The sequence below is a fragment of the Platalea leucorodia genome (assembly GCF_965183815.1).
Source record: "Platalea leucorodia genome assembly, chromosome: 24".
Classification (NCBI taxonomy): Eukaryota; Metazoa; Chordata; class Aves; order Pelecaniformes; family Threskiornithidae; genus Platalea; species Platalea leucorodia.
In genome coordinates, this window is record NC_138846.1 from 453,198 (window position 1) to 474,204 (window position 21,007).

The 21,007-nt window shown below is 71.7% G+C and overlaps 4 protein-coding genes across 9 annotated transcripts; 1 reads left to right on the forward strand and 3 right to left on the reverse strand.

The window, feature by feature from the left end:
• Positions 1–7: 7 nt before the first annotated feature.
• LOC309600772 (mothers against decapentaplegic homolog 6-like) lies at positions 8–2,807 on the reverse strand. Of its 2 annotated transcripts, XM_082333358.1 has the most exons (4): positions 2,706–2,807; positions 1,905–2,318; positions 1,647–1,760; positions 8–908 (listed from the first exon to the last, which is right to left on the reverse strand). In XM_082333358.1, exons 2-4 carry the CDS (start codon positions 2,296–2,298, stop codon positions 373–375), a joined length of 1,044 nt encoding a protein of 347 aa, XP_082189484.1. In that variant the 5' UTR covers positions 2,299–2,318; positions 2,706–2,807; the 3' UTR covers positions 8–372. The 2 variants fall into 2 exon arrangements, with proteins under 2 accessions (XP_082189484.1, XP_082189483.1); XM_082333357.1 differs by having other exon boundaries at positions 1,647–2,318.
• A 2,422-nt stretch (positions 2,808–5,229) lies between these two features.
• On the reverse strand, positions 5,230–8,228 carry FLAD1 (flavin adenine dinucleotide synthetase 1; the record flags this gene model as incomplete). Its single annotated transcript, XM_082332812.1, has 7 exons — positions 5,230–5,501; positions 5,584–5,657; positions 6,047–6,236; positions 6,328–6,426; positions 6,630–6,777; positions 7,182–7,941; positions 8,082–8,228. The coding sequence occupies 7 exons, from the start codon at positions 8,226–8,228 to the stop codon at positions 5,366–5,368; spliced, it is 1,554 nt and encodes a 517-aa protein (XP_082188938.1). The 3' UTR covers positions 5,230–5,365.
• Positions 8,229–8,778: 550 nt separating this feature from the next.
• Positions 8,779–9,979, reverse strand: CKS1B (CDC28 protein kinase regulatory subunit 1B). 3 transcript variants are annotated; one of them, XM_082333241.1, is made up of 3 exons: positions 9,897–9,979; positions 8,987–9,114; positions 8,779–8,917 (listed from the first exon to the last, which is right to left on the reverse strand). In XM_082333241.1, exons 1-3 carry the CDS (start codon positions 9,953–9,955, stop codon positions 8,865–8,867), a joined length of 240 nt encoding a protein of 79 aa, XP_082189367.1. In that variant the 5' UTR covers positions 9,956–9,979; the 3' UTR covers positions 8,779–8,864. The 3 variants fall into 3 exon arrangements, with proteins under 3 accessions (XP_082189367.1, XP_082189366.1, XP_082189368.1); XM_082333242.1 differs by having other exon boundaries at positions 8,783–8,879; XM_082333240.1 differs by having other exon boundaries at positions 8,779–9,114.
• A 288-nt stretch (positions 9,980–10,267) lies between these two features.
• Positions 10,268–20,847, forward strand: SHC1 (SHC adaptor protein 1). 3 transcript variants are annotated; one of them, XM_082333347.1, is made up of 13 exons: positions 10,268–10,358; positions 16,319–16,480; positions 16,684–16,754; positions 17,040–17,103; positions 17,369–17,488; positions 17,940–17,993; positions 18,128–18,179; positions 18,360–18,486; positions 18,600–18,768; positions 18,970–19,030; positions 19,142–19,309; positions 19,400–19,662; positions 19,929–20,847. In XM_082333347.1, exons 2-13 carry the CDS (start codon positions 16,322–16,324, stop codon positions 20,055–20,057), a joined length of 1,437 nt encoding a protein of 478 aa, XP_082189473.1. In that variant the 5' UTR covers positions 10,268–10,358; positions 16,319–16,321; the 3' UTR covers positions 20,058–20,847. The 3 variants fall into 3 exon arrangements, with proteins under 3 accessions (XP_082189473.1, XP_082189471.1, XP_082189472.1); XM_082333345.1 differs by lacking the exon at positions 10,268–10,358 and having other exon boundaries at positions 15,456–16,480; XM_082333346.1 differs by lacking the exon at positions 10,268–10,358 and having other exon boundaries at positions 15,456–16,480; positions 19,145–19,309.
• Positions 20,848–21,007: the final 160 nt, after the last annotated feature.

Genomic DNA, 21,007 nt, shown 5'->3' on the forward strand with positions numbered 1-21,007 from the left:
GCCCGGCTCTGCCCCCCCGCCCCGGCCGCCCTCCCCGGGCCTGGACCCGGCTGCCCACCGAGCAGGGGGGAGTCCCGCATCCTGCTTTTCTTTTTTTACAAAAATAAGATAAATTAAAATAAATTTAACCATTAAAATAAAAAAGAGATTAAATAGTGCCCTGCGTCAGCGAGAGACCCGCGGCCGGGGGCGGCGGGTGCCGGCAGGGCGGTGGGTGCTGGCAGGGCGGTGAGCCAGGCACGGGGGGCACTGGACCCCCATGGGGCCGGGGCAGAGGGTCCCAGCGAGGGTCCTGGAAGGGTGGGGGGCAGCGAAAGGGCCCCCTGGCTCGGGGTCCCCGTCCCCCCCCCTCGGGGGGCTCCCTGGCCCCCCTCAGCGCGGCCGGTTCAGCAGGACCTCCAGCCAGCACGGGCAGGAGGTGATGAACTGCCGGGAGTAGCAGGGCCCCCAACCCTTGGCAAAGCTGATGCGGACGCTGTGGGGGTCGCAGGGACCCTCCCCGGGGAGCCGCCAGCCCCCCGCGCCCCCCGCCCGCTCGTAGTCGAACACCTTCGCCGAGTAACCGGGCAGCACCTTGAGGACGGTGAGCCCGCGGGCGCCGGGGGACCCCAGGGTGGGCGAGCTGACGAAGATGGGGTGCTCGCTGCGGTTGTAAGCCCACACGCCGCCCGGCTCCCGGCTCAGCAGCAGCCCCCGGCCGATCTTGCCGCGCGCTCGCCGGACGGCGCGGCTGCGGTGGGCGGCCGGCAGCTGGCCCAGGCAGAACCCGCTGCCCCGCGGCAGCTCGCAGAAGACGTTCACCGACGCCTCGTGCACGGCGTAGAGGCGGCCCACGCGCGTCCGATGCTCCCAGTAAGCCAGTTTGCACCAGTAGCCATCCTTAACGGTGCTCCACGAGAGGCTGGTGTCTGGTGGGGGAAAGCGGAGCCATCACCGATGGGCAGAGCCACCCGCCGCTGCGCGGGCACGGCCGAGCCGCGCAGCCGGAGGTGCCAAGGGGAGAGGTGATGGGGAGGGCGCAGCGGGGGTCCGTGCCCCCCGGTTGACGCAGGGGCCGGCGGAGCGGACAGACGGACAGAAGCGGCGCCCCGCGGATGTCCCAGCACAGGCTCTGGCGCGGGGCGTGAGTCACTGGAGCCGCTGCGTGCCGGCACGTAGGACTGGGCCGTCCCTGGCCACCGTCCCTGGGGACTGTGGTGAGGGGGGTCCCCGGGCGAGGGGAAGGTGGGGCCCCGGCAGCCAGCGGCCCGGTGGCCAGCAGCCAGGCTGGAGCCGCGGCCGTGTGCGTCAAGGCACATTGTGTGCGTCCCCGTGGGCAGCGCTTCCTCCGGCGGGGAGCCCGGCGCCGCCAAAAATAACAGGAGCTGCAGGGGGGGGGGCCGAGCCCGGGCTGGTCCCCCGGCAGGAACCCCTCGCCCCGCACCGCAGCCTTTCCTCCTGCCGGCTCTGCTCCCCAATTTTTGGGCTCTGCGTCCAGCACCGCCGTACCCCAACCGGCAGCGGGGTGAGGGCAGAGCTCCCTGGGGGATCGGGGCTGCGGGTGGTGGGGCCAGCCCTGCCTGACCCCCCCGACCCGGTGGGACCCTCTGACCCCCCCGACCCGGTGGGACCCTCTGACCCCCCCCGACCCGGTGGCACCCTCTTACCTCGCCAGTCCCCGCCGTTGTAGCTGAACTCCAGGAGCTGGGTGCCGGGGTGCTGGGGCTCGTCCGGCCAGGAGGGACCACAGGGCGCCTTCGAGTAGGGGGGCGGCGGGGTCTCTGGGGGGGAGAGAAGGGGGTGAGGGGCTGGGATGCACATCCCGCCCCCCCGGAGCCCCCCTGAGCCCCGAGCCGGCCCTGGAGACCAGGGGTCGGAGGGTGGGTGGGCAAGGGGGGGGCTCCGGTGGAGCCGCCGGCACTCACCGGGCACAGCCAGGCGGCTGAAGTGATGGGGGTTGCAGCAGAGCACGGCCGCGTCCCCGCAGCCCCCCCGGCCCCCGGCGCAGTAGCAGAGGTGCTTGAGCTCGTGGGGCTGGCGGAGGTCGGGCCAGCGGTAGAGACGGCAGAGCAGGACCTGGGGGGGCAGCGCCTGCTTGGCCCCCCGCGGTTCCCCCCGCGGCGCCCAGACGCAGCCGGACTCCCAGGCACCCCGGCTCTCCACCGCCTGCACCAGCAGCTCCAGTTCCTCGTCCTTCAGCTTCTTGAAGAGGGCGTGCGCCGCCGGTTTGAGGGCACCGGGGCCCTCCTCGGGGCCGGCCGCCACGCAGCGCTGCCGCCACAGCCGCCTCACCAGCCCGGCGCGGCGTGAGCGGAACATGGGGCGGCGGCGGGGACGACCTGCGGGATGGGGACAGGCGTCACCCCCCGCGCCGGGAGGGTGCTGTGACCGCAGGGGTCCCTGTCGGGGACCCGGTGCATCCTCCTGCCCTGGCAGAGCCGCGCTCCCCTTCCCCGCCGGGGCCCCGGCAAGGCCACCCCGCGTCCTTGTCCCCCGCGTCGGCGTACGTGAGGACACAGCGCTGCTCCCAGGGGGACCGGTGTCCCCGGGGTCACGTCGGGACGTGACCCCAAACCCAACCCCCTGCGCAGGGGAACCTGCCCGTGCCGGGACGGCGAGGGCAGGGGTCTGCGCGCCCCTGCCTGCAGCACCCACCCGCCCCCCTGCCACCCTCCCGGCGCGGGGCTGGGCGAGGGGTCCCTGGGGAAGGGGGGGGTCTCACTCACGGCGGGTGGCGGAGCTGGGTGCGAGGAGCCGGGGCTGCGCATGGGGCCGCGCTCTCGGGGCGGCCGGCACCGCTCTGCCTGCGGCGCGCTGCCGCCAGGACTTTTTCCTGTGCCGGGACGGACTCTCCCCTCCCCCGGATCTCCCCGTTTGGGGAATTCATTGATTCGCCCCATCCCGGCCAGCCCCAGGGCCGAGCCGACGCCGAGGCCAGGACGCGGCAGGCGCCAGACGCGTGGGCTCCGGTGGGCAGCGATGCCCAGCGCCGCGCCGGCCGCAGCCGGGAGCCCGGATGGCACCAGTGCCACAGGGCAGGGTCCGGCTGCGGGAGCCGACCTGGGCAACGGGGAGCGGTGGGGTGCAGCAGCAGCGCGCCGTCCCGGCAGCCCCCAACCCTGCCTGCGCCCACGCAGCGGGTGCAAGGTGCCCGAGCCCCCCGTGGCACCCCAGGCGGGGGTCCCTGCCGCCCCCCAGCCCTCCCTGCGGCCAGGGCCCCCCCGCAGGCGCCGGGCGAGGGTGGGAGCCTGCTCCACAACAAAGCGGCTAATGTAAACGGGACCCTTATCCCGCGTCGGGCCGCGCTTCCTGCTCCCGACTTCCCGCCGAGATAAGGGAGGCTGCGCTGGCGCCAGGCGCTGCCGCCAAGGCCGGGGCGCGCGGAGCTTCCCCTGCGCCGGGGACAGGGCCGCGGGCAGCCTCTGCACCGGAGCCAGGCACCGGCACCGAACCGGCGCAGGCAGCGCCGGGGCACGGCGGGCTCAGCCTGCTGGGGGACCCCCAGCCAGCCCCGCGGCAGGGCCCCGGTGCCCCTCGCGTCCCGCCGGCCGTGACCTTTGCCGCAGTCTAGCCAGGCCCTTTGGGGACATTTTGCTTCGGCCGCTTCCCGCCGGCTGTTGGCAGCGCCGGTGCCGGCCGGGTGCGCGGGGCCGGGGCAGGAAACGGCCTGGAGCGGGGACAAGCGGAGACGCTCTTTAAACAAGGGGCTGAGTGACGTGCGGGGATAAAGGCGGCGGCGGGGCCGGCAGAGCCACGGCCCCCCGCTCCTGCCCTTGGCCCCAGGGGGCCCGGGGCCCCTCGGCCGCAGGCGGAGGTGACGGTGCAGGCTGGGGTGCCTGGGTCCTACCCAGGCGAGGGTTGGGAGGTTTTTGGGGGTGAAGCGTCCCCAGAGCCCTCCCCAAACACGGCCAGGCGGTCAGGCGCTGCGCAGGTTTATTGGGGTCTCTGCGACCGGGGGGGTGGGGACGCAGGCTGGAGCGGGGTCCCGGCACTGGGGGTCCATCAGCACGGGGTGACGAGCAGCCCTGGGGAAGGCAGAGAGGCACAGGGGGTGAGGACCCCCTTATCAGCACCACGGCTGCACCCCGTCACCCCCCAGGAGCACCGCGGCTGGGCCCGTCACCCCCCAGGCACCATGGCCAGGCTCCTGTCACCCCCCAGGCACCACAGCCAGGCCCCTGTCACCCCCCAGGCACCACAGCGGGGCCCCCGCCACCCCCCAGGCACCACAGCGGGGCCCCCGTCACCCTGTCACCCCCCAGGCACCACAGCGGAGCCCCCGTCACCCCCCAGGCACCACAGCGGGGCCCCCGTCACCCCCCAGGCACCACAGCCGGGCCCCCGTCACCCTGTCACCCCCCAGGCACCACAGCGGGGCCCCCGTCACCCCCCAAGCACCTCTGTGGGGCCCTTGTCACCCCCCAGTCACCATGGTGGGGCCCCCGTCACCCCCCAGTCACAATGGCGGGGCCCTTGTCACTCTCAGGAGCACCACTGTTGGGCCCCCGTCACCCCCCAGGCACCACGGCCAGGCTCCCGTCACCCCCCAGGCACCACAGCTGGGCCCCCGTCACCCCCCAGGCACCACAGCTGGGCCCCTGTCACCCCCCAGGCACCACGGCGGGGCCCCTGTCACCCCCCAGGCACCACGGCCAGGCCCCCGTCACCCCCCAGGCGCCACAGCCGGGCCCCCGTCACCCTGCCACCCCCCAGGCACGGTGCCGAGCAGGCAGCCGAGGGCAGGGCACTCACCCACGGCGCAGGGGCAGGCAGGGGCTGCCGGGGGTCCCGCGGCGTCGGGGGGAAGCCGGTCCCTAGTCCAGCAGCTCGCGGATGCACCAGCTGCAGAGCAGGAGGTAGACGCACTCCCGCAGCAGCCGCAGCAGCCAGGAGCCCAGGCGCAGCCCCAGGGAGGCCCCGGCGGATGCCGGCAGTGCCGCGGCCCGCGCCGCTCGCCTGGGAGGGTTCGGCAGCCGGGCCGCCGCGGTCCAGAGGAGTCGCATGGCCGACGAGGGATCAGCGGGGTCTGACGCGGTGAGGCTGACGCGCGGGTCCCCGCCAAGCACTGGAACCTGCTCCATTCTCCGCGCTTCAAAAGCCTCCACAATAGCGGGCGCGGGGAGGGGGCACTGCCCGCGGACCCTTTTGTTCGGGCAGAGCTGGCCTCACCCCCGTCCCGCTCCCGCCAGAGCCCCACGGGCCCCGAAGGGACCGGCAGGGCCAAGCGCGAGCACGATGCAGACCACAAGCTGAGTGCAGCAGGTTTATTCAGTGCTGGCAGGCAGCAGATTTATTCAGTGTCATCCCCGGCAGCGCCAGGGATGTCTGCAGGGGAGCCGACCGCCGGCAGCGTCCCAGAACCTCCCCTATCGCAGCCCGCAGGCCTTCACTGGCGAGAGGTGCGCTCATCTTCCTCGTTTTCCAGCTCGTAGGCGGGCCGGTAGCTCTCCCGGCCCCGGGGATCGGTGTAGCGCAGCGCCGGGTTCTTCAGCGTGTTGGCCATGCTCCCCAGAGAGGTGTAGCTGCGGAGGGAGAAGGCGGCTGCAAGGCTGCGGCCGGGGGCATCGGCCGTGCCCAGCAGGGAGGGCAGCACTGGTCGCTCACCCCTTGTCGTAGAGGACGCAGTAGGGGACAAAGAGCTTGCGCAGAAACTCCCAGATGTCCCGGTAGGTCCAGTCCTGCAAGCGGAATCGGGCAGAGATTGCCGCAGAGGCAGGTGGGTTGCCCCCTCGCCCCCGGGGGAGCCAGCCGGCCCCCCGCAAGAGCACACGGGAGAGCCAGCTGGTCCCCGGGGCCCCAGAGCACCCCAGTCCCTCCCAGCGCCTCCCCAAACGCAGGAGAAGCCCCCGGCGGGCAGGAACGAGCCCTGCCTGACAGCACCTGGCAGCAAGGGGCACCCACGGCCACGCAATGGGGCAGGAGATGCTCTGGGGAGAGGGGGAATTGGGAGGGAAGTCCTCCGGGATGGAGGTGGATTCACGCCGGCTTCCAGCCGCGTCACTTTAACCTGCCAGGCTCGCTCCCCTGCCGAGCTGGCACAGCCCCGGCGCCGGCGCAGGCCACGTACCAGCAAAGGGTTCACCCGCATGTAGCGGGGCCAGTCGGGGTCCGTCACGCAGGTGGGCGTCAGGGTGCGCGAGTAGGGGTCCGTCCGCCGCGTCCCCATCAGGACGGCCTCCAGCTGCGGCTGCTGCTCCTTCAGGCGGGCCAGGGCCTCCCGGATGGAGCCCTCCACCGTGCAGAGCTGGACCTTGTACCTGTGCAGGCAAGGACGGGCAGCTGCCTGCGGGGCTGCGGGAAACGCTGCTCATCCCCCTGCCTGGCAGCCCACTCCTCTCTGCTCCGTACCTCTGGACGGTCGCCTGGATGAACTGCTCCATTTCGGGGAAGGGGGACACGATGCGGATGTAGAGCACCTGCAGCTTCTCCTGCCTCGCCGGGTACCGCCTGGGGAGAGACCCGTCGCAGCTGGGCTCCGGCAGACGGCGACCGGAGGCAGGGCAGCTGCCCAGTCCTCATGAGCTGCGCCCCAGGAATCCGCTTTTTCCCCCGGAGCGGGGCAGGGGAGAGCCCTGGAGCCCCGGCCGGCGCCCGCGGGACCCCCTCACCCCTGCCCCAGGCCGGGTCGGCAGAGCCCCGCGGCCGGGTACCTCTCCACGGCGGCGTGGACGAGGTGCAGCAGGGCCGTGCAGTCCTTGCCGCCGTTGAAGCCCACGCAGAGCTGGGCCAGGCTGTACCGGTCCAAAGCCTCCTCGATGGTCCGCAGTGCTGCTGCCACCTTCTCCCCCAGGGCTGAGCCTGCCGGGGAGGGGACGGTCGGCGCCCGCCCGGGGCTACGCTGCCTCGGCGCTGCCCCAGGGCCTGCGGCACCTCGCCCTCTGGGCACGTCTTGTCTCCAGACGCACGGCGGAGCCACCACCGGCACCGCAACCTGGAGCCAAGAGCTTGCGCAACCCGCAGGTCTGCGCCACGGATGGGACAGGGATCCTGCCTGCGCGGGGGAACCGCGGCACCGCTCCCCCTAACGCGTGCTGAGCTCTCGGGGACCGGTGCCAGCCGGTTCTAACTGGGTTTACGGGTCCCACTCCCACCTGTGTGGGACGAAGCCCATTGCAGCTGTGGCACCAGCACCCCTCAAGCCCCCCAGCGCACCAGAACAGCGCGGAGGCACCGAGCCGTGCTGCAGCACCGCTTCCCTGTACCTGACTCAGCCAGGCCGTAAACCTCCGCAGCTGCCGGCGAGACGCAGTCCGTCACCAACGGCACGACAATGCCCGGCGGCAGCTTCTCCGTCAAGAAGCGATACGCTTCCTCCAGGTCCTGCTCCGACTCCGAGTCCAACGTCAGCTTCACGCGGTAGTAGTTGTTGGCCCAGTCTGGGTAAGAACCCAAGCTGACGCGACCCTGGAAGGCGGCGTCGGCCTGGTCCAGCACGGGCGCGATGAGGAGCTCGTCGGCCGCCACGTAGATGGCGCGGGAGTGGAAGCGGGTCCGTTCGCTGCGGAAGAGGTGAGCGAGGCCGTCCAGGGCGCGCTCCATCAGCGCCGGGATGCCGGGGAAGATGTAGACGTTGCGTACGCTGACCAGCGGGTACTTGAAAGCGCCGCCCGTGCGCCCGTCCGTGCCGTAGTTGAGGCGGGAGGACTCGGGGACGCGAGCCAGCTTCATCTCGGGGCACTGCGCGTCCGTCTTGCCGAAGAACTTGTGCACCAGGGCCACCAGCTCGGGGTGGGGGGCGACCCTCTCCCCGAAGGCCCTGGCCACGGCCTCGAAGGTGACGTCGTCGTGCGTGGGGCCGATGCCCCCCGAGGTCAGCACGTAGGTGAAGCGGGCGGCGAAGGCGGCCACCTCGCCGGCGATGGCGTCCACCTCGTCGGGGACCACCGAGATCCGGGCCACCTTCACGCCCAGGGCGCGCAGCCGCCGGCACATGAAGAAGGAGTTGGTGTCCTGCGTGTGGCCCTGCGGGGGGACGGGACGGAGACACCCGTGACGGCGGGGCGCCTCGGGCCCGCTAGGCCGCGGCCCGGGAGCAGGCCCGGGAGCAGGCCCCGGTTCGCCCCCGCCTCGCCCCAGGCCCCAGGCCCCGGCCCCGGCCGCACCTTGAGGATCTCGTCGCCGATAACGATGATGCCGGCGGTGGCGGGGGAGCCCCGGGCCGCCGCGGGGCCGGAGGCCGCCATGGGGCGGGAGGCGGCGGCGCCCAGGACCCCGCGCGCCCGCCGCGCCCCCCGCAGCGCCCCCCACATGGACCCGGCCGCCGGCGCAGGCCGCCACACCGCCCCCGCGCTCTCATTGGCCGGGGGACACGCCCGTCACCGGACGCTGCCAGCGCGGATTGGCCGGGAGGCGGGAACACGCGGGGACGGAACCATGGCGGAGGGCGGGGTCGCCCGCTCCCCCCCCCCCCCCCGCTGTGGCCGTGGGTCCGCCCGACGTGCGCTCCCCGGGGCACCGGCAGCCCCGCCCGGCACCGGAGCACCCCCCCCCCCCGTATCTTCCCGGTGTCCCAAAGCACCGGGAGCCCCCCGCCGAGCACCAGGAGGAGCGGGAAGCCCTCCCCTCCCTGGTTACCGGGAGAAGGGGGAAACCCTCCTCTCCCCGGTTACCGGGAGGGCGCCCCACCGCCCAGGCGGGACGCTCCGAGGCACCGGGAGCCTCTCAGCCCGTGTGTGCCCCCCCCCGCCCCCCAGCACGGCAGCAGACGGGAGCTCCCAAACATCCATTTATTGAAGCTTTGGGGTGCGGCGCCGGGGGTCCCGGGTGGCACCGGGCCCCCCCCGACGCGGCACGGGGGTGAACACCCCCCCCCAGTCCGGTAACACCGAGGAGGAGGAGGAAGGTGCTGGCTCAGCTCGGACGAAGCGGGGATTTCGGTGGCTGCTTCACTTCTCCGGTTTCTTGGGCAGCGGGCGGCGGAAGAGCAGGATGTGGGGCTCTGGGGGGGGGGGGGGGGGCGGTGTCAGCCGGGCCCCCCGGGCGCCGCCGCCCCCCGCCCGGGGCTCACCTGGTTCGTGGATCATGTAATGGACCCAGCCCTGGCTCTGCTGCACCCCCAGGTTTCGCCACTCCGACTCCGACAGCAGATGGGTCTTGGGGACCAGCTTGGCGATGTCCTTGGGCAGCATGACGTGCCTGCGCCCCCCCGCGCCGCTCAGCTCGGTACCGGGGACACCCCCCCCCCCTCCCGGGACGGAGCTGGTAACGGGACCCCCCCCACCCTCCCCGGTATGGAGCCGTTATGGGGCACCCCCGCCCCCTTCACCGGTAACTCCCCTCCTGTCCCCTACCCCCAGCGACCCGTTAACGGCCTCCCCCACACCGGGGAGCCGTGAGTGGGGGACCCCCTCCCGGGAACCGTTACCGGGACCCCCCCCCGGGAACGGTTACCGGGGATTCCCCCCCCCTTACCACGCAGATGTTACCGGGACACCCCGCCCCCCCGGGGAGCCATTACCAGGGCAACCCCCTCCCCACCCCCCCCGGGGAGCCATTACCGGGACCCCCCCTTATCAGGGAGCCGTTACCGGGATGCCCCTTCCCCCCCCGGGGATCCGTTACCGGGACACCCCGCCCCCCCAGGGAACCGTTACCGGGACACTCCACACCCCCACCCCCACCCCCCCCCCGCGGATCCGTTACCAGGGCAACCCCCTTCCCGCCCCACCGGGGAACCGTTACTGTCCCAGCCCCCCCGGGGAACCGTTACTGGGACCCCCCCCCCCCCCCCTTACCAGGCAAACGTTACCGGGACACCCCGCCCCGCCCCCCCCCCCCCCCCCCCGCGGATCCGTTACCAGGACAACCCCCTTCCCGCCCTACCAGGGAACCGTTACTGACCCTCCCCCACCCACCAGGGAGCCGTTACCGGGACTTCACCCCCGGAGCCATTACCGGGCCCCTCTCCCCCGCCTCACCGGTACTCGAACTCCTCGTCGTCGTACTTGTCCGAGTAGTAGATCTGCTTGTGCGCCATGCCGGCGGGCCGCGGTCCGCCCCCTTCCCGGCAGCCCCCGCCGCGCCCCTCGCCTCAGCGCCCCGCCGGGCCGTTGGCGCCCCCGCCCCTCCCACGGCGCTTTCAAACGCCGCCGCCCCGCGCTCCCATTGGTCGGTGCCACACGGCGGGCTGCGCGTCACGGAGGCGGGGCGAGATCCCATTGGTCGGCGCCGGAGCGGCGGGGCGGGGCCGAGACGCCGCTTCCTCGCGGGTCGGGCGCCGCCCGCTATTGGCCCGCTCGTCACGTGACGGGGGCGCGGTGAGGCCGCGCTGGAGGGCGTGGGCCGGAAGTGAGTGGCGGCGCGGCGGGGGGAGGGCGGGCGGTGCGGGCGCCGCGGCCGCCGGGACCGGAGGAGACCGGCGCGAGACCCATGGTGCCCCGGTGAGCGCGCGGGCCGGCCCGGGGCGGGGGGGCCGCGCCCGGGGGCCGCGGCGGGGTCGGCGCGGCCTGCGCAACCCCGCGGGAGCGGCCGGGGCCTCCGGCGGCCGCGCAGGCCCCGCGCAGCCGGGCCGTGCCCCGGGGAGCCCCCGCGGCGGCGGTGCCGCCGGGGCCGAGTCCTCTCCGCTCGCCGCCGGCGCTGCGGGGGCCGGGCCGCCTTTCCCCGCTGCCACTGCGTGCCCGGTGCGGGGGAGCGGAGCGGGGGCTCGGGGCCCGGCCCCCCTCCCCTGGGCGGCCCAGCCGGGGCCGGGCTGTACCGGCCGCTGGGTCGCCTCCAGCTCTCGGGGTGACGCCGGTGCCCCGGATCCCCCCGGTGCGGTGGCCGCTCTGTGTGCCCAGGGCCACTCGCTGGGCTCCGGCTTGCGTCGCCCCGTCCCGGGCGCCCGGGGCCGTGTGCCGGTGTGGTGCACGGGAGGGAGCCGCCTCGAGGGGGGCCTGCGCCCCAGGCCGGCCTGGCCCCCGCAGGGACGGGGCACCCCGCAGGGACCCTCGGCCTCCGCGGTGCCTGTGTGCGCGCTCCCGCCGCCTGCCTTCGGTCCTGCCTGCGCTTTGACGCTTCGGAGGAAGGCGGGGGCGAGAACCCGGAGCAGCCCCTGCTATTGCGGACGGGGCGGATGTTTCCCCTCGCAGGCCTTTGCCTTCCCCCCTGGCAGCGTGTTGCGTCCGTGTGTCCATCCCTTCCAGGCTGTCCTTGCTTTTCCAATTGAATCTTTCGGCTGAGGTGACCCGCACGCTGCGCTGGCCCCGGGGAGACTGCGGACGCAGGGTCCGAGGAAACGTGACCCAGGCCCTGCCCGCCGGGTTGGTGCTGCGGAAGCCTGTTGGCAAAGGGCAGCTCTCGGCGGCGCTCCCCGGGGGCGCCCTGGCCTCGGCCTGTTCCAGAGGGGTCAAAGACGCCGTCTTTTCCCAGCCGAGTGGGGCCTGAGGATCCGCCACAGCCCTTTGGTGGGGGAGCACCGAGGCTGGGCCACCCGCGCCCCCAGGAGCGGCGTGGGGCAGCGTCCCCTCCTCGCAGGGGACACAACTGGGCCCCGAGGAGGCTTCGGTGAGGCTGAGCACCCTGGGTCAGGGTCCCAATCCTCCATCCCTGCTGCCAACCTCAGTCCCCGGCGTCCACAGGGCCTCATCACCGCCTTTGCTCGGCAGCAAGTGACCTGGTGCGGTGCTGCCGGGCCCTGCCCAGGGCCAGTCTGCGCCGCTGCGCTTGCCAAGCAGGGCCCTCCTTATCTCACTGCCTTCCCAGCTAATCGCGTTAGTGCCCGCCTGGGCTCCGGCACTGCCTTCGCAGGCCTCAGATAAGAGCACGATTGCTGCAAGGAAGTAAATCATGTTTACTGCCCTGTGCTGCTCAGCTGGCCTGGCCCCGACCGCACCGGCTGGGCGGTGGGGGTGGGAGTGGGAAGTGCAGCGGCTCCGGAGCTGCTCCTGCTTTGCTTGCCTTGTTTTCCCCTCGCAGAGCTTCCTGCCCCTCCCGGCTCCCCTCTCGTAGCTTCTTTCCACGACTCCCTTCTTCACCGCTCCCCTGGGGAGGAGGGGGCCGTGGTGCCGGGGGCTCTGCGCGTCCTTTTGCGGCGGGGTGCCAGCCGAGGGGGTGGCACGTGGGCAGGAGGGCAGCAGCTCTGCCCGCTGGGCTGCCTCCGCTCTCCCCACTTGCCTCTGGCCCTCTGGGCACTGGTTTTGGGGCTGGGCAGGGATCAGCTCCGACACTTGGCTTGGGTCACGGAGCGACTCGGTTCCCGACACTGTTTGCCAGCGTGGGCAAGGTCTGAGCAGAGCCAGGCTTGGCCTCGCACTCCTACCCTGGCACATCCCAGCTCCGTCCTCCCTCGGATGGGAAGCAGGAGGCTTCCCTGGCTCTCTCGCCCAGTGTGTTGGCAGCGCGTTGCGCGGCTGCTACGGCCCCATCCGCCTGCGGTCAGCGAGGAGGAGCAGGGTCTGCCTCTTGGCGCCAGGGCCACCACCTCGGCGGTCCGGGGCAGGGCTGGCTAACTCCCTGTTTGTCCCTGAACCGCAGGTCAGAGTGCCAGACGAGAGGGGCTGTGTGGTTCTGTTCCCTGCCCAGGGCCTGCCCTGCCCTCCGCCGGCGATGGAGTACGTGGTAAGGACTTCGGTGGAGGGCTAGGTGGCTTCGGTGGTGGATCCTGCCTCCCCTCTCTCCCTGCTGGCAGGGCCCCGGCCTCCTCCCCAAGTCTCCGCTGGCATCTCCCGGCCCCTTTTCCAAGCGGCGGAGGGGTTGTGCGCAGAAACGCGTAGATGCCGTGTGATGCTGTCGTGATGTTTGAGGGAAAAACCAGCCGTTGGCTGGATTTGAGTGGTTTTCTTTGCTTCTCCCCTGCCCTGGAGGCTCGGGGATGGCTCCACTGCGGCCGCTGTCGGACCGAGGGGGTCTCCTGCCCCGGGCGAGGCGTGTACGTGCGGCAGCGGCTGGCGCACAGCTGCCTGCTCCTCACTGCGATTTCTTGCCAAACCACTGGCGTGTTCCAGGTCTCTGACTCAGCTCCCAGTTTGTGTTTCCTGGGAGGATGTCAGGCGCTGGCCCGGTAGCAGAGCCCCGAGCGTCCCCTCTCTGCTCCTCTTCCTCGCCCTGGGCTGTGCGCGAAGTACCAGCCCCAGGCACCCGAAGGTAGCCCGCGTCCCTTTGCCTCTCCCGTGCGCGGCCGGCCGATCCGGTGCCTCTCCTTGCTGTCGGGATGCGAGGAGCGGCTGGGCCGAGACGTGTCCCGAGAGCTCCTTGGGGGCGGTTGTTCTGGCTGCTCCGCTCGTCCTCCGCTGCAGGGGCAGGAGCTCGCTGCCGGCCTGTCTGGCAAGGGGAAGGGCTGCTGCCTGCTGGATGGGGCTCAAGGGCTGCCTGTTCAGGCAGGGCTGTTGTTCCATGGCTCTGCACCCGTCTCTGTTTGCCTTCTGCGCTCTGAGCCTGCTGGGAAGGGGTCTCTGATGCCCTGGGGTGGGCTCTGGGGCCGGGAAGGCCGCCGCGGCGGCACCGAGGGCTGGCAGCGGCACCGAGGGCTGGGAGCGGCCATACGTCTTGTTCCCAGCCGGTGCAGGCTGGCGGGGTGACGTGGGCTGCCTGGCCTCGGGAAGTTCTGATAAAATCAAAAATGATTCCATTTTATAAAAGCAGAGGCCTGTCTGAGCAGGGGGCTGCGGCTCCTGCGGCGTGCCAGCCCCTCGGTGCGTGTCCGGGATGGCTGCTCCGAGCCCTGTTGCCCGTCTGGGCGACAGCCGGAGCCTGGGGTGGTGGGAAGGGGCTGAGGAGAGCCCCCTGCGCGATTCCCTCCTGCCCTTATCCCAGCAGGGCCCTGGGAAAATGTCGGGGCTCATGGAACCCGTGCCGCCCCTGCCGCGGGACCCCTGCCCCACGTCCGCCGGTGGCCGGGCCCTCGTGGGCAAACCCCGCGCCCCTTCGACGCCGCCCAGCTCGGCTCCCCCCGGCAGCCGGGGGCTGCGGCTGGCCCCTCGCGGGGCTGGCGGCTTCCTGGCTCCCTGGCCCCAGGCTTCCTGCTTTTCTTTAGAGCAGCGACGCTGCCGGCCACGGGAAGGTCACAGCACCGAGCGGCCGGGGGGCCCCCGGCAGGGACGAGCGCTTCGCGGGACGGCTGGCGCGGGCTCTCTGTGCCCGTGGGACCACCGGCGGCGGCTGAGGTGGGGGCTGGCGCTCGCGGAGGCGGCGTGTGCGGCTGAGGCGATGCTCCGGCGCTGGGAGGAGGCGGGTGACGGACCCGCCGTTGTGAGCCGCAGCCCCTTGCGCCGTGCAGGAGGCTATTTCCAGCTCCGTCCTGGCTTCCATTTCCCTGTCCCTGTGGTGGCGTGCCAGCATTTGGGAAGCGGGGCAGGCAGCCGCCAGTGCCGAGCAGCGCCCCGTGGCGCGTCCAAGCAGGGAGAGCCCTTCCCTTGGGCTGGATTTACCCGGTTTTGGCTCGGTGGAGCCAAACAGAGCGCCTGGTGCCTGGGAAGGCCCTGGCCCATGGCGGGTCAGAGGGGTTGGGCGCCCCAGGGCTGCCCAAAATCCCTGCTTCAGCCCACGGGAGGTGGAAGCAGGGCGAGCTCTTGCCCCCACGGCAGATGAGGCCGTGGAGAGCGGCGCGGGTGCGAGCGGTGCGATCGGGCTGGCCCGAGGTCCCGCCGGCGTGCCGGTGCATTGAGGACAGGGGAGCAGGGGAGACTTGCCCCTGACGCCCCGCACCCACAGATGGGGGCTCTGCCCAGCTCCTCGCGGTAGAAGGGGCCGAGGTTTGCCCCCCGGCACGCTCTCGCTACCCGCTCCCGCTAGCTCCGCCTGTGACCTTGATTTTTCTGCTCCAGATATGTGCTGGGTCCCCACCCCTCGCCGGGAGCCCCTCCTGCGCTGCGCCCCAGCCCGCACGCAGCCCCCGCCGCGGGCAGAGCCTGCCCCGCCGCCTGTGAGTCAGCACGGCCCTTCCGATTAGCGGCAGCCCCTTCTGCTCCTCTCCCGGGAGGAGCCGCCGCTCAGTGCCGGCCGGGATGCGGGAAACAGCGGCAATTAGCAGCAGCCGCCTCTCCTGCCGGCTCCCCGCTGCACCCGGGGGCCTGCACTGAGCCCTGCCTCGCCCGGCGGACAGCCCACCTGTATCCCGCTCCTGGGCATCCTCTTCTTCCTCCCACCGGCCCTCTGGGTGAGATCCACGCTCTCGAAGGACTGGATGTCCCTGCATCCCAGGCAGCTGCGAGCACCGGCGGCATCTCAGCATCGCAACCCCCCCTGGCTTTGGGCACGGCTCCCCCCGGCAGAGCCCGGGGAGCAAACGGCGGCTGCCCACCACCGGCACGTGGGTTGCGTAGCGCTGGCTGCCACAGAAGGACCTTGTTCGCTCCTGGACCGTGCTCGGAACGGGGCTGGGCTGGGCTTGGATGCGCTCTGTGGCTGCCTTGTCTCAGGGCTTTAAATATTCATGCTTTTGATTTCCTCTTAGCTGGCAGGTCTGGGGCAGCGCAGGGGCTGGAGCGAGGCGGCCGGGGCGGAGGGCAGCGCTGCCGGACCCTGCGGCGGGGCAGAGGGGGCCAGATCCGGCCCCGGCTGAAGACAATGGGATTTGTTGCCGGCCCGGTGCGGGAGCGGCACGGGGCTTGAGGACCTCCAGGCCGGGGACCGAGTGTGCTGCGCCCCTCTCCCCAAGCCGGTGGCTCTCCGGGGCGTCGCCGCGGCCCCGTTTCCTCCCTGCCACCGCGGGAGCTGGGGGTCGTTCTCCGTCTGGCCGGATCCACGCATCCTCGCTGACGCCGATCGCGATCGATCGGCTGCGACGGCGCGGAGCCGGGCAGCCCCCGGACCCGCTGCCTGGCGTCCCGGGGCCGGCTCTCCCTGCCAGCCATGCCGGGCTGGCGCGGGCCTGGCGCGGAGCTCGGCCGAGGCTTCTGCTTGGGGGTGGCTTCCCGGCGGCTGCGGGTGCTCGGACTCTCCATGGGGCCCCCCTGAGACCCGGTCGGCTGCCTCCACCCCGCTGCCACAGGGGCCAGGCCGGCCCCGGCCCTTCTCGTCTCTCTCCAGCATGGATCTCCTGCAGAAGAGCAAATACAGCCACCTGCGGAATGAGTCTGTCTCCTCTCTGGAGGAGGCGGTGGGGGGCCTGGGGATCCCAGCCTCCCCGGTGGAGTCCCTCGCAGGCACGCAGTCTCTGCCTGGCTCCCTGTCCTCCTCCTCCCTCGGCCCCGCGGCGCCTCTCACGGAGCTCTCGCCCGAGTCGGAGGACAGCCCCACCACCCTCTGCTCCTTCTTCCCCAAAATGGCCAACCTGAAGCTCTCGAACCCCGCCAACCTGCTCAGCCTGCGGGGCTCCTCGACCGGCGGCAGCCCGGGGGAGCCTGGCCCTGCCGGGACGCCGGCACCGGCACCGGTGGGGGCTGCCGGTCCCGACTCAGCGGGACCTGTCGCTGTCTGTTCCCAGGATATGAACAAGCTGAGCTGCGGGAAGAAGACGCGGGTGGAAGGCGGCCAGCTGGGGGGTGACGAATGGACCCGCCACGGCAGCTTCGTCAATAAGCCCACCCGCGGCTGGCTGCACCCGGATGACAAGGTCATGGGCCCCGGGGTCTCCTACCACGTCCGGGTGAGTGCTGGGGACCTGGGGGGGGTGCGGGAAGGGTGATGGTGGGGATTTGGGGACCTCCTGGTGTGCTCCTTGGGGGCGGTGGGTGGGCAGTGGGATCCCCTGGGAGGTCACTGCTGCGGAGCTGGGGGGCTCGGGGCCCTGGCCACCTCCCCAGCTGTGTGGGGAGCAAACCCCCGGGCTGACCCTGCTCTCTCCCCCAGTACATGGGCTGCGTGGAAGTCCTCCAGTCCATGAGGGCTTTGGATTTCAACACCAGGACGCAGGTCACCAGGTGAGCTCTGCATCTCCGCTTTTCTGGGGGGGTCTGAGCCCCGTGCAAGCCCCTGGTGGCGTGTGGGGCTTTCGGTGGGGGCCAGGCTGCCTGCAGCCCCATCGAATATTAACGCCAGCGCATTTCCCTGGCTTGGAGAGCTCTGGCTGGTGCTGCCCGAGGGCTTTCTGTTTGTCACCCTGTCCCTTCTGCGCTGGTCCCTGCAGCCCCGTGGTTGGGGGGGTCACGAGGGAACGGGGAGGGCAGGTGGCGGGGAGGACTGACATCCCGCTGTGCTCCCCGCAGGGAGGCCATTGGGCTGGTGTGCGAGGCCGTGCCCGGCGCCAAGGGAGCCGTGCGGAGGAGGAAGGTGAGGCTGGGCTGGGGAGCTGCCGGGGGGGAGCATGCTTGGCCGGCTGGGCACGGGGCCGAGGGCCCAGCTGGCCGTGCCGGGGCTGGGCAGCCTGGGGCTCTGATCTCCCACCGCGGCTCGGGCCAGCGGAGCTCGGCAGGGGCGGTGGTGAGGAGGAGGCGCCCGTCTCTCCGTGGAGGGCAGCGGGACGTGCGCCGTTGCCCCACAGCCGGGCTGTGTCCGGCCCGGGGAGCCCCTTTTCCACGCTGCCGTTTGCCCCCAGCCCTGCGGCCGCTCCCTGAACTCCATCCTGGGCAAGAGCAACCTGAAGTTCGCTGGCATGCCCATCACCCTGACCATCTCCACCAGCAGCCTCAACCTCATGGCTTCTGACTGCAAGCAGGTGAGAGCGGGGAGGTGCCAGGGGCCTGCTTGGCTTTAGACAAGCAGGAATCCTTGTTTCCCCCACCCCGGGCCCTGCTGGGGCAGGGGATGTCCCCAGGCTCCCTAAGGCACGGCTGGGTGGGCTGCGTGACCTTCTGAGCGCCCACCTTCCCCCAGTTCCCGGGGGTGAAGAGGTTGGAGCGATACCCCGCATGCTTTGCAGGATCTGTCCTGGAGACTGGGAGACCCAAGTCCCCTGGTTTCGAGCCTGCTCTCGGTGGCCCTGTTGGTGTCCCAGCCCTTTTCCTGGTGGCCTGTGGCTCATAACCAGGGCTCTGGAGGCTTGTAAGCCCCCGTGCTGGGCCAGCCCCGGGAGGGAGGAGCGTGGCAGTGCGGCAGGCCGGAGGTGTCACCTCCAGCTGGGTGCCGAAGAGCTCCTGGCTGCGTCCAACAAACTCTCTGCCTTGCAGATCATTGCCAACCACCACATGCAGTCCATCTCCTTCGCTTCTGGGGGAGACCCGGTGAGTACACGGGGTCCCCATCCGCGCGCGCCCTGCCCCCTGCTAGGGATCGGTGCCTCTCCTGCCCTCTCCCCGAAGTCTCGGGCACCGCGCTCCCCGGCAGCCCCATCTGAGCGCTGGCGTCTCGCCCACAGGACACAGCCGAGTACGTCGCCTACGTTGCCAAAGACCCCGTCAATCAGAGAGGTGAGGCTGCCGCCGCGGCTGCTAAATGCCAGAGCCCCGTTTCCGTGGCTCCACAGCTCAGTGTGGCGGGGAGGGACTGGGTCCCCCGTAAGGAAGCTCTTGGGGTGCATAGGGCAGGCTCGAGGGGTGGAGAACTCAATGTTGGGGTTCCACGCTCCCATCCCGCCTTTCCCTCTCCAGCCTGCCATATCCTGGAGTGCCCCGAGGGCTTGGCGCAGGACGTGATCAGCACCATCGGGCAGGCCTTCGAGCTGCGGTTCAAGCAGTACCTGAAGAACCCCCCGAAGCTGGTGACGCCCCATGACAGGTAAGGGCAGGGCTGTGTGGGAAGGAGGAAGGTGGGAGGGTGTCCGAGATTGGTTTTGGAGCGGGGATGCAGCCCTCTGCTGTCAGGTGCTCATCTGTGCCGTGCCCTTCCAGGATGGCGGGGTTCGATGGCTCTGCCTGGGATGAGGAAGAGGAGGAACCGGCCCCTGATCACCAGTACTACAATGACTTCCCCGGCAAGGAGCCTCCCATCGGGGGGGTCGTGGACATGCGGCTGCGGGACGGGGCTGCTCAGACCCCCAATCACTTGGGGGCCACGCTGGTAAGGCCGTGGGCACGTCCTCATGGGGAGGCTCCACGTTACAAGGGAGATGCAGGGACCCCGAGCGGGCCGTGGGCTCTTTGCTCAGGGTTATTCCACCACGAGAGCCGCGGCACGCGTCTCCCCGCCACCTCTAGCAGCCCAGGGGAGCGGAAGGGGATGGGGAGCGCAGCGGGGTTCACCACCCACCTCTCCCTGCAGCCCGTCGGCCAGGCGTCCGGCGGCGAGTACGACCCCCGGAAGCAGCACGCTCCTGCCCAAGGTAACACGACGGACGTGGCCAGTCCCCCTCTGCTTTCCTGGTCCCCAAGTGCTCCAGCAGCGGGCGCTGGTGTTGGGGCTGGAACCCTGATGACCGCGGTGCTTTTGGCAGCAGGGAGAGAGAAATACCCGGCTCCGGCAGGCGCGGCCGGCCGCACGGACCTGTTCGATGACCCGTCTTACGTCAACGTGCAGAACATGGACAAGACACGCCAAGCGTCGGCCGCTGGCACCCCCGCGACGGCCAACGGCAGCGCCCAGAGGGATCTCTTTGACATGAGTGAGTGGGACGGCGGCCGCAGCCGTGCCTGGGCTGGGGGGTCCGTCCTGGGAGGTCAGTCCCGGACCCCCCGCTCCTCTCTCCCTGCAGAACCCTTTGAAGACGCCCTGCGTGTCCCCTCGTCCGTGCCCGTGGGGCTTCCCCCTGCCCAGGTGGTGGCCTCCATGGAGGAGCAGCTGAGACGGGAGCCCTGGTACCACGGGAAGATGAACCGCAAGGAAGCCGAGAAGCTGCTGAAGGTGAACGGAGACTTTCTGGTGCGGGAGAGCACCACCACCCCGGGCCAGTACGTGCTGACCGGCTTGCAGGGCGGGCAGCCCAAGCATCTGCTGCTCGTCGATCCCGAGGGAGTGGTGAGTCCACGTAACGCGCTGGGGACAGAGCCTGGCGCGGCTTGGGGGGGCTCTGGGGGATTACAAGAGCCGCGGGGGCGCTGGGCTTCCCCGCCGCTCCTCGGGGGATGCCTCGGGGAATGCCTCTGGGCATGGCAGGGCCTGGCGGAGCGTGGGGGTGAGGGCTGCTCCCCTCGGCTGGGTGCCCAGCCCCTGGAGGCCGGTGACTTTGGCCTCCCGTGGGCATCGACAGCCTCCTGACCGCCCTTTCCCCACCGCCCCCCCAGGTGCGAACGAAAGACCACCGCTTCGAGAGCGTCAGCCACCTCATCAGCTACCACATGGACAATCACCTACCCATCATCTCGGCCGGCAGCGAGATGTGCCTGCAGCAGCCGGTGGAGAGGAGACTCTGAGCGCCCGGGGGGCCCCCGGTGCGCAGCCCCCCGGCCCCGCTCCCTGCCCCAGGGAGCCGTCGGACTCTCGGTCAGGTGCCCTGCCCGGGACTGAGCGTGGACTAGGCCGGGGACGGGGTCTGTCCCCCTCCGCCACGAGGAGCTGGCGGGCGCGGGGGGCGCGGGCAGCGTGGCGTGAGCTGCCTGCAGGGCGGGGGGCTGTTCTTGCCAAAGCCCCTGCCTCCTCCCAGCTCCAGCCTTTGCACAGCAGCTCAGCTCCTACCAAAAACCCGGCCCCGCTGCCGTGCCGCGGCCGCTCTCGCCCTCGCCGCCGTGGGCAGGGGCTCGGGGCTGGTGGAGCCGAGCCCCCCGCCCCGAGCCGGGGGGCAGCCCGGCCTCGTCCCCTGCCCGCAGGCCGCGGCGGGGGGCTGCGGGGGGCTCCGCTCCCCCAAGCACAAGGCCCTGCCGGCCCCACACCGACTGTACCCGGTCACTTTATGTGTTAACTCTGTGCCTTGACCCTGCAGGTCCCACACTTTTATGCAATGGCGGGGGGGTCGGGGACAGAACGCCCCCTCCCCTGCCCTCCCCTGCCCCATCCCGGGCCGTGCTCCTCCGCACCCCCTCCCTGCCCGCCACCCCCGGGGTCCTGGCTGGGCACGGCCGGCCCCGGTAGCCCCGGGGGGGCGGCGGGAGGGCCCCCCCCCTTTGCATGCACGGTGTTGCTCCCTCCAAGCCAAAGCGCAGCCCTGCCCCGGGCCCCGCTATACCAAAGGAACCGGCGGTTGGTATTAAAGTTGTTATTTCTCTAGGCCCTGGCTGCTGTGAGGGGGGGAGAACCGGAGAGGGGGGGGCACCGGGGGCGGGAAGCACCGGGCTCACGGCCCCTCCCGGCGTCGTCCCTGCGATCGGCACATGGTTCCTTCCCCCCACCCCCCGGGTCTTGCACATGGTACGTCCCGCTCTCCCCT

Excerpts from the sequence above, each read along its gene's own strand:
- LOC309600772 (XM_082333357.1), bottom strand. The coding sequence starts at position 2,298 with ATGTTCCGCTCACGCCGCGCCGGGCTGGTGAGGCGGCTGTGGCGGCAG. Across the intron at positions 909-1,646 it reads CAACGGCGGGGACTGGCGAG|ACACCAGCCTCTCGTGGAGC; the intron begins GTAAGAGGGTGC and ends TTCCCCCACCAG.
- CKS1B (XM_082333240.1), bottom strand. The coding sequence starts at position 9,955 with ATGGCGCACAAGCAGATCTACTACTCGGACAAGTACGACGACGAGGAG. Across the intron at positions 9,115-9,896 it reads GACGAGGAGTTCGAGTACCG|GCACGTCATGCTGCCCAAGG; the intron begins GTGAGGCGGGGG and ends GGGGGGGCGCAG.
- SHC1 (XM_082333345.1), top strand. The coding sequence starts at position 15,923 with ATGGATCTCCTGCAGAAGAGCAAATACAGCCACCTGCGGAATGAGTCT. Across the intron at positions 18,769-18,969 it reads ATCACTTGGGGGCCACGCTG|CCCGTCGGCCAGGCGTCCGG; the intron begins GTAAGGCCGTGG and ends CTCTCCCTGCAG. Across the intron at positions 19,310-19,399 it reads GAGGGATCTCTTTGACATGA|AACCCTTTGAAGACGCCCTG; the intron begins GTGAGTGGGACG and ends CTCTCCCTGCAG.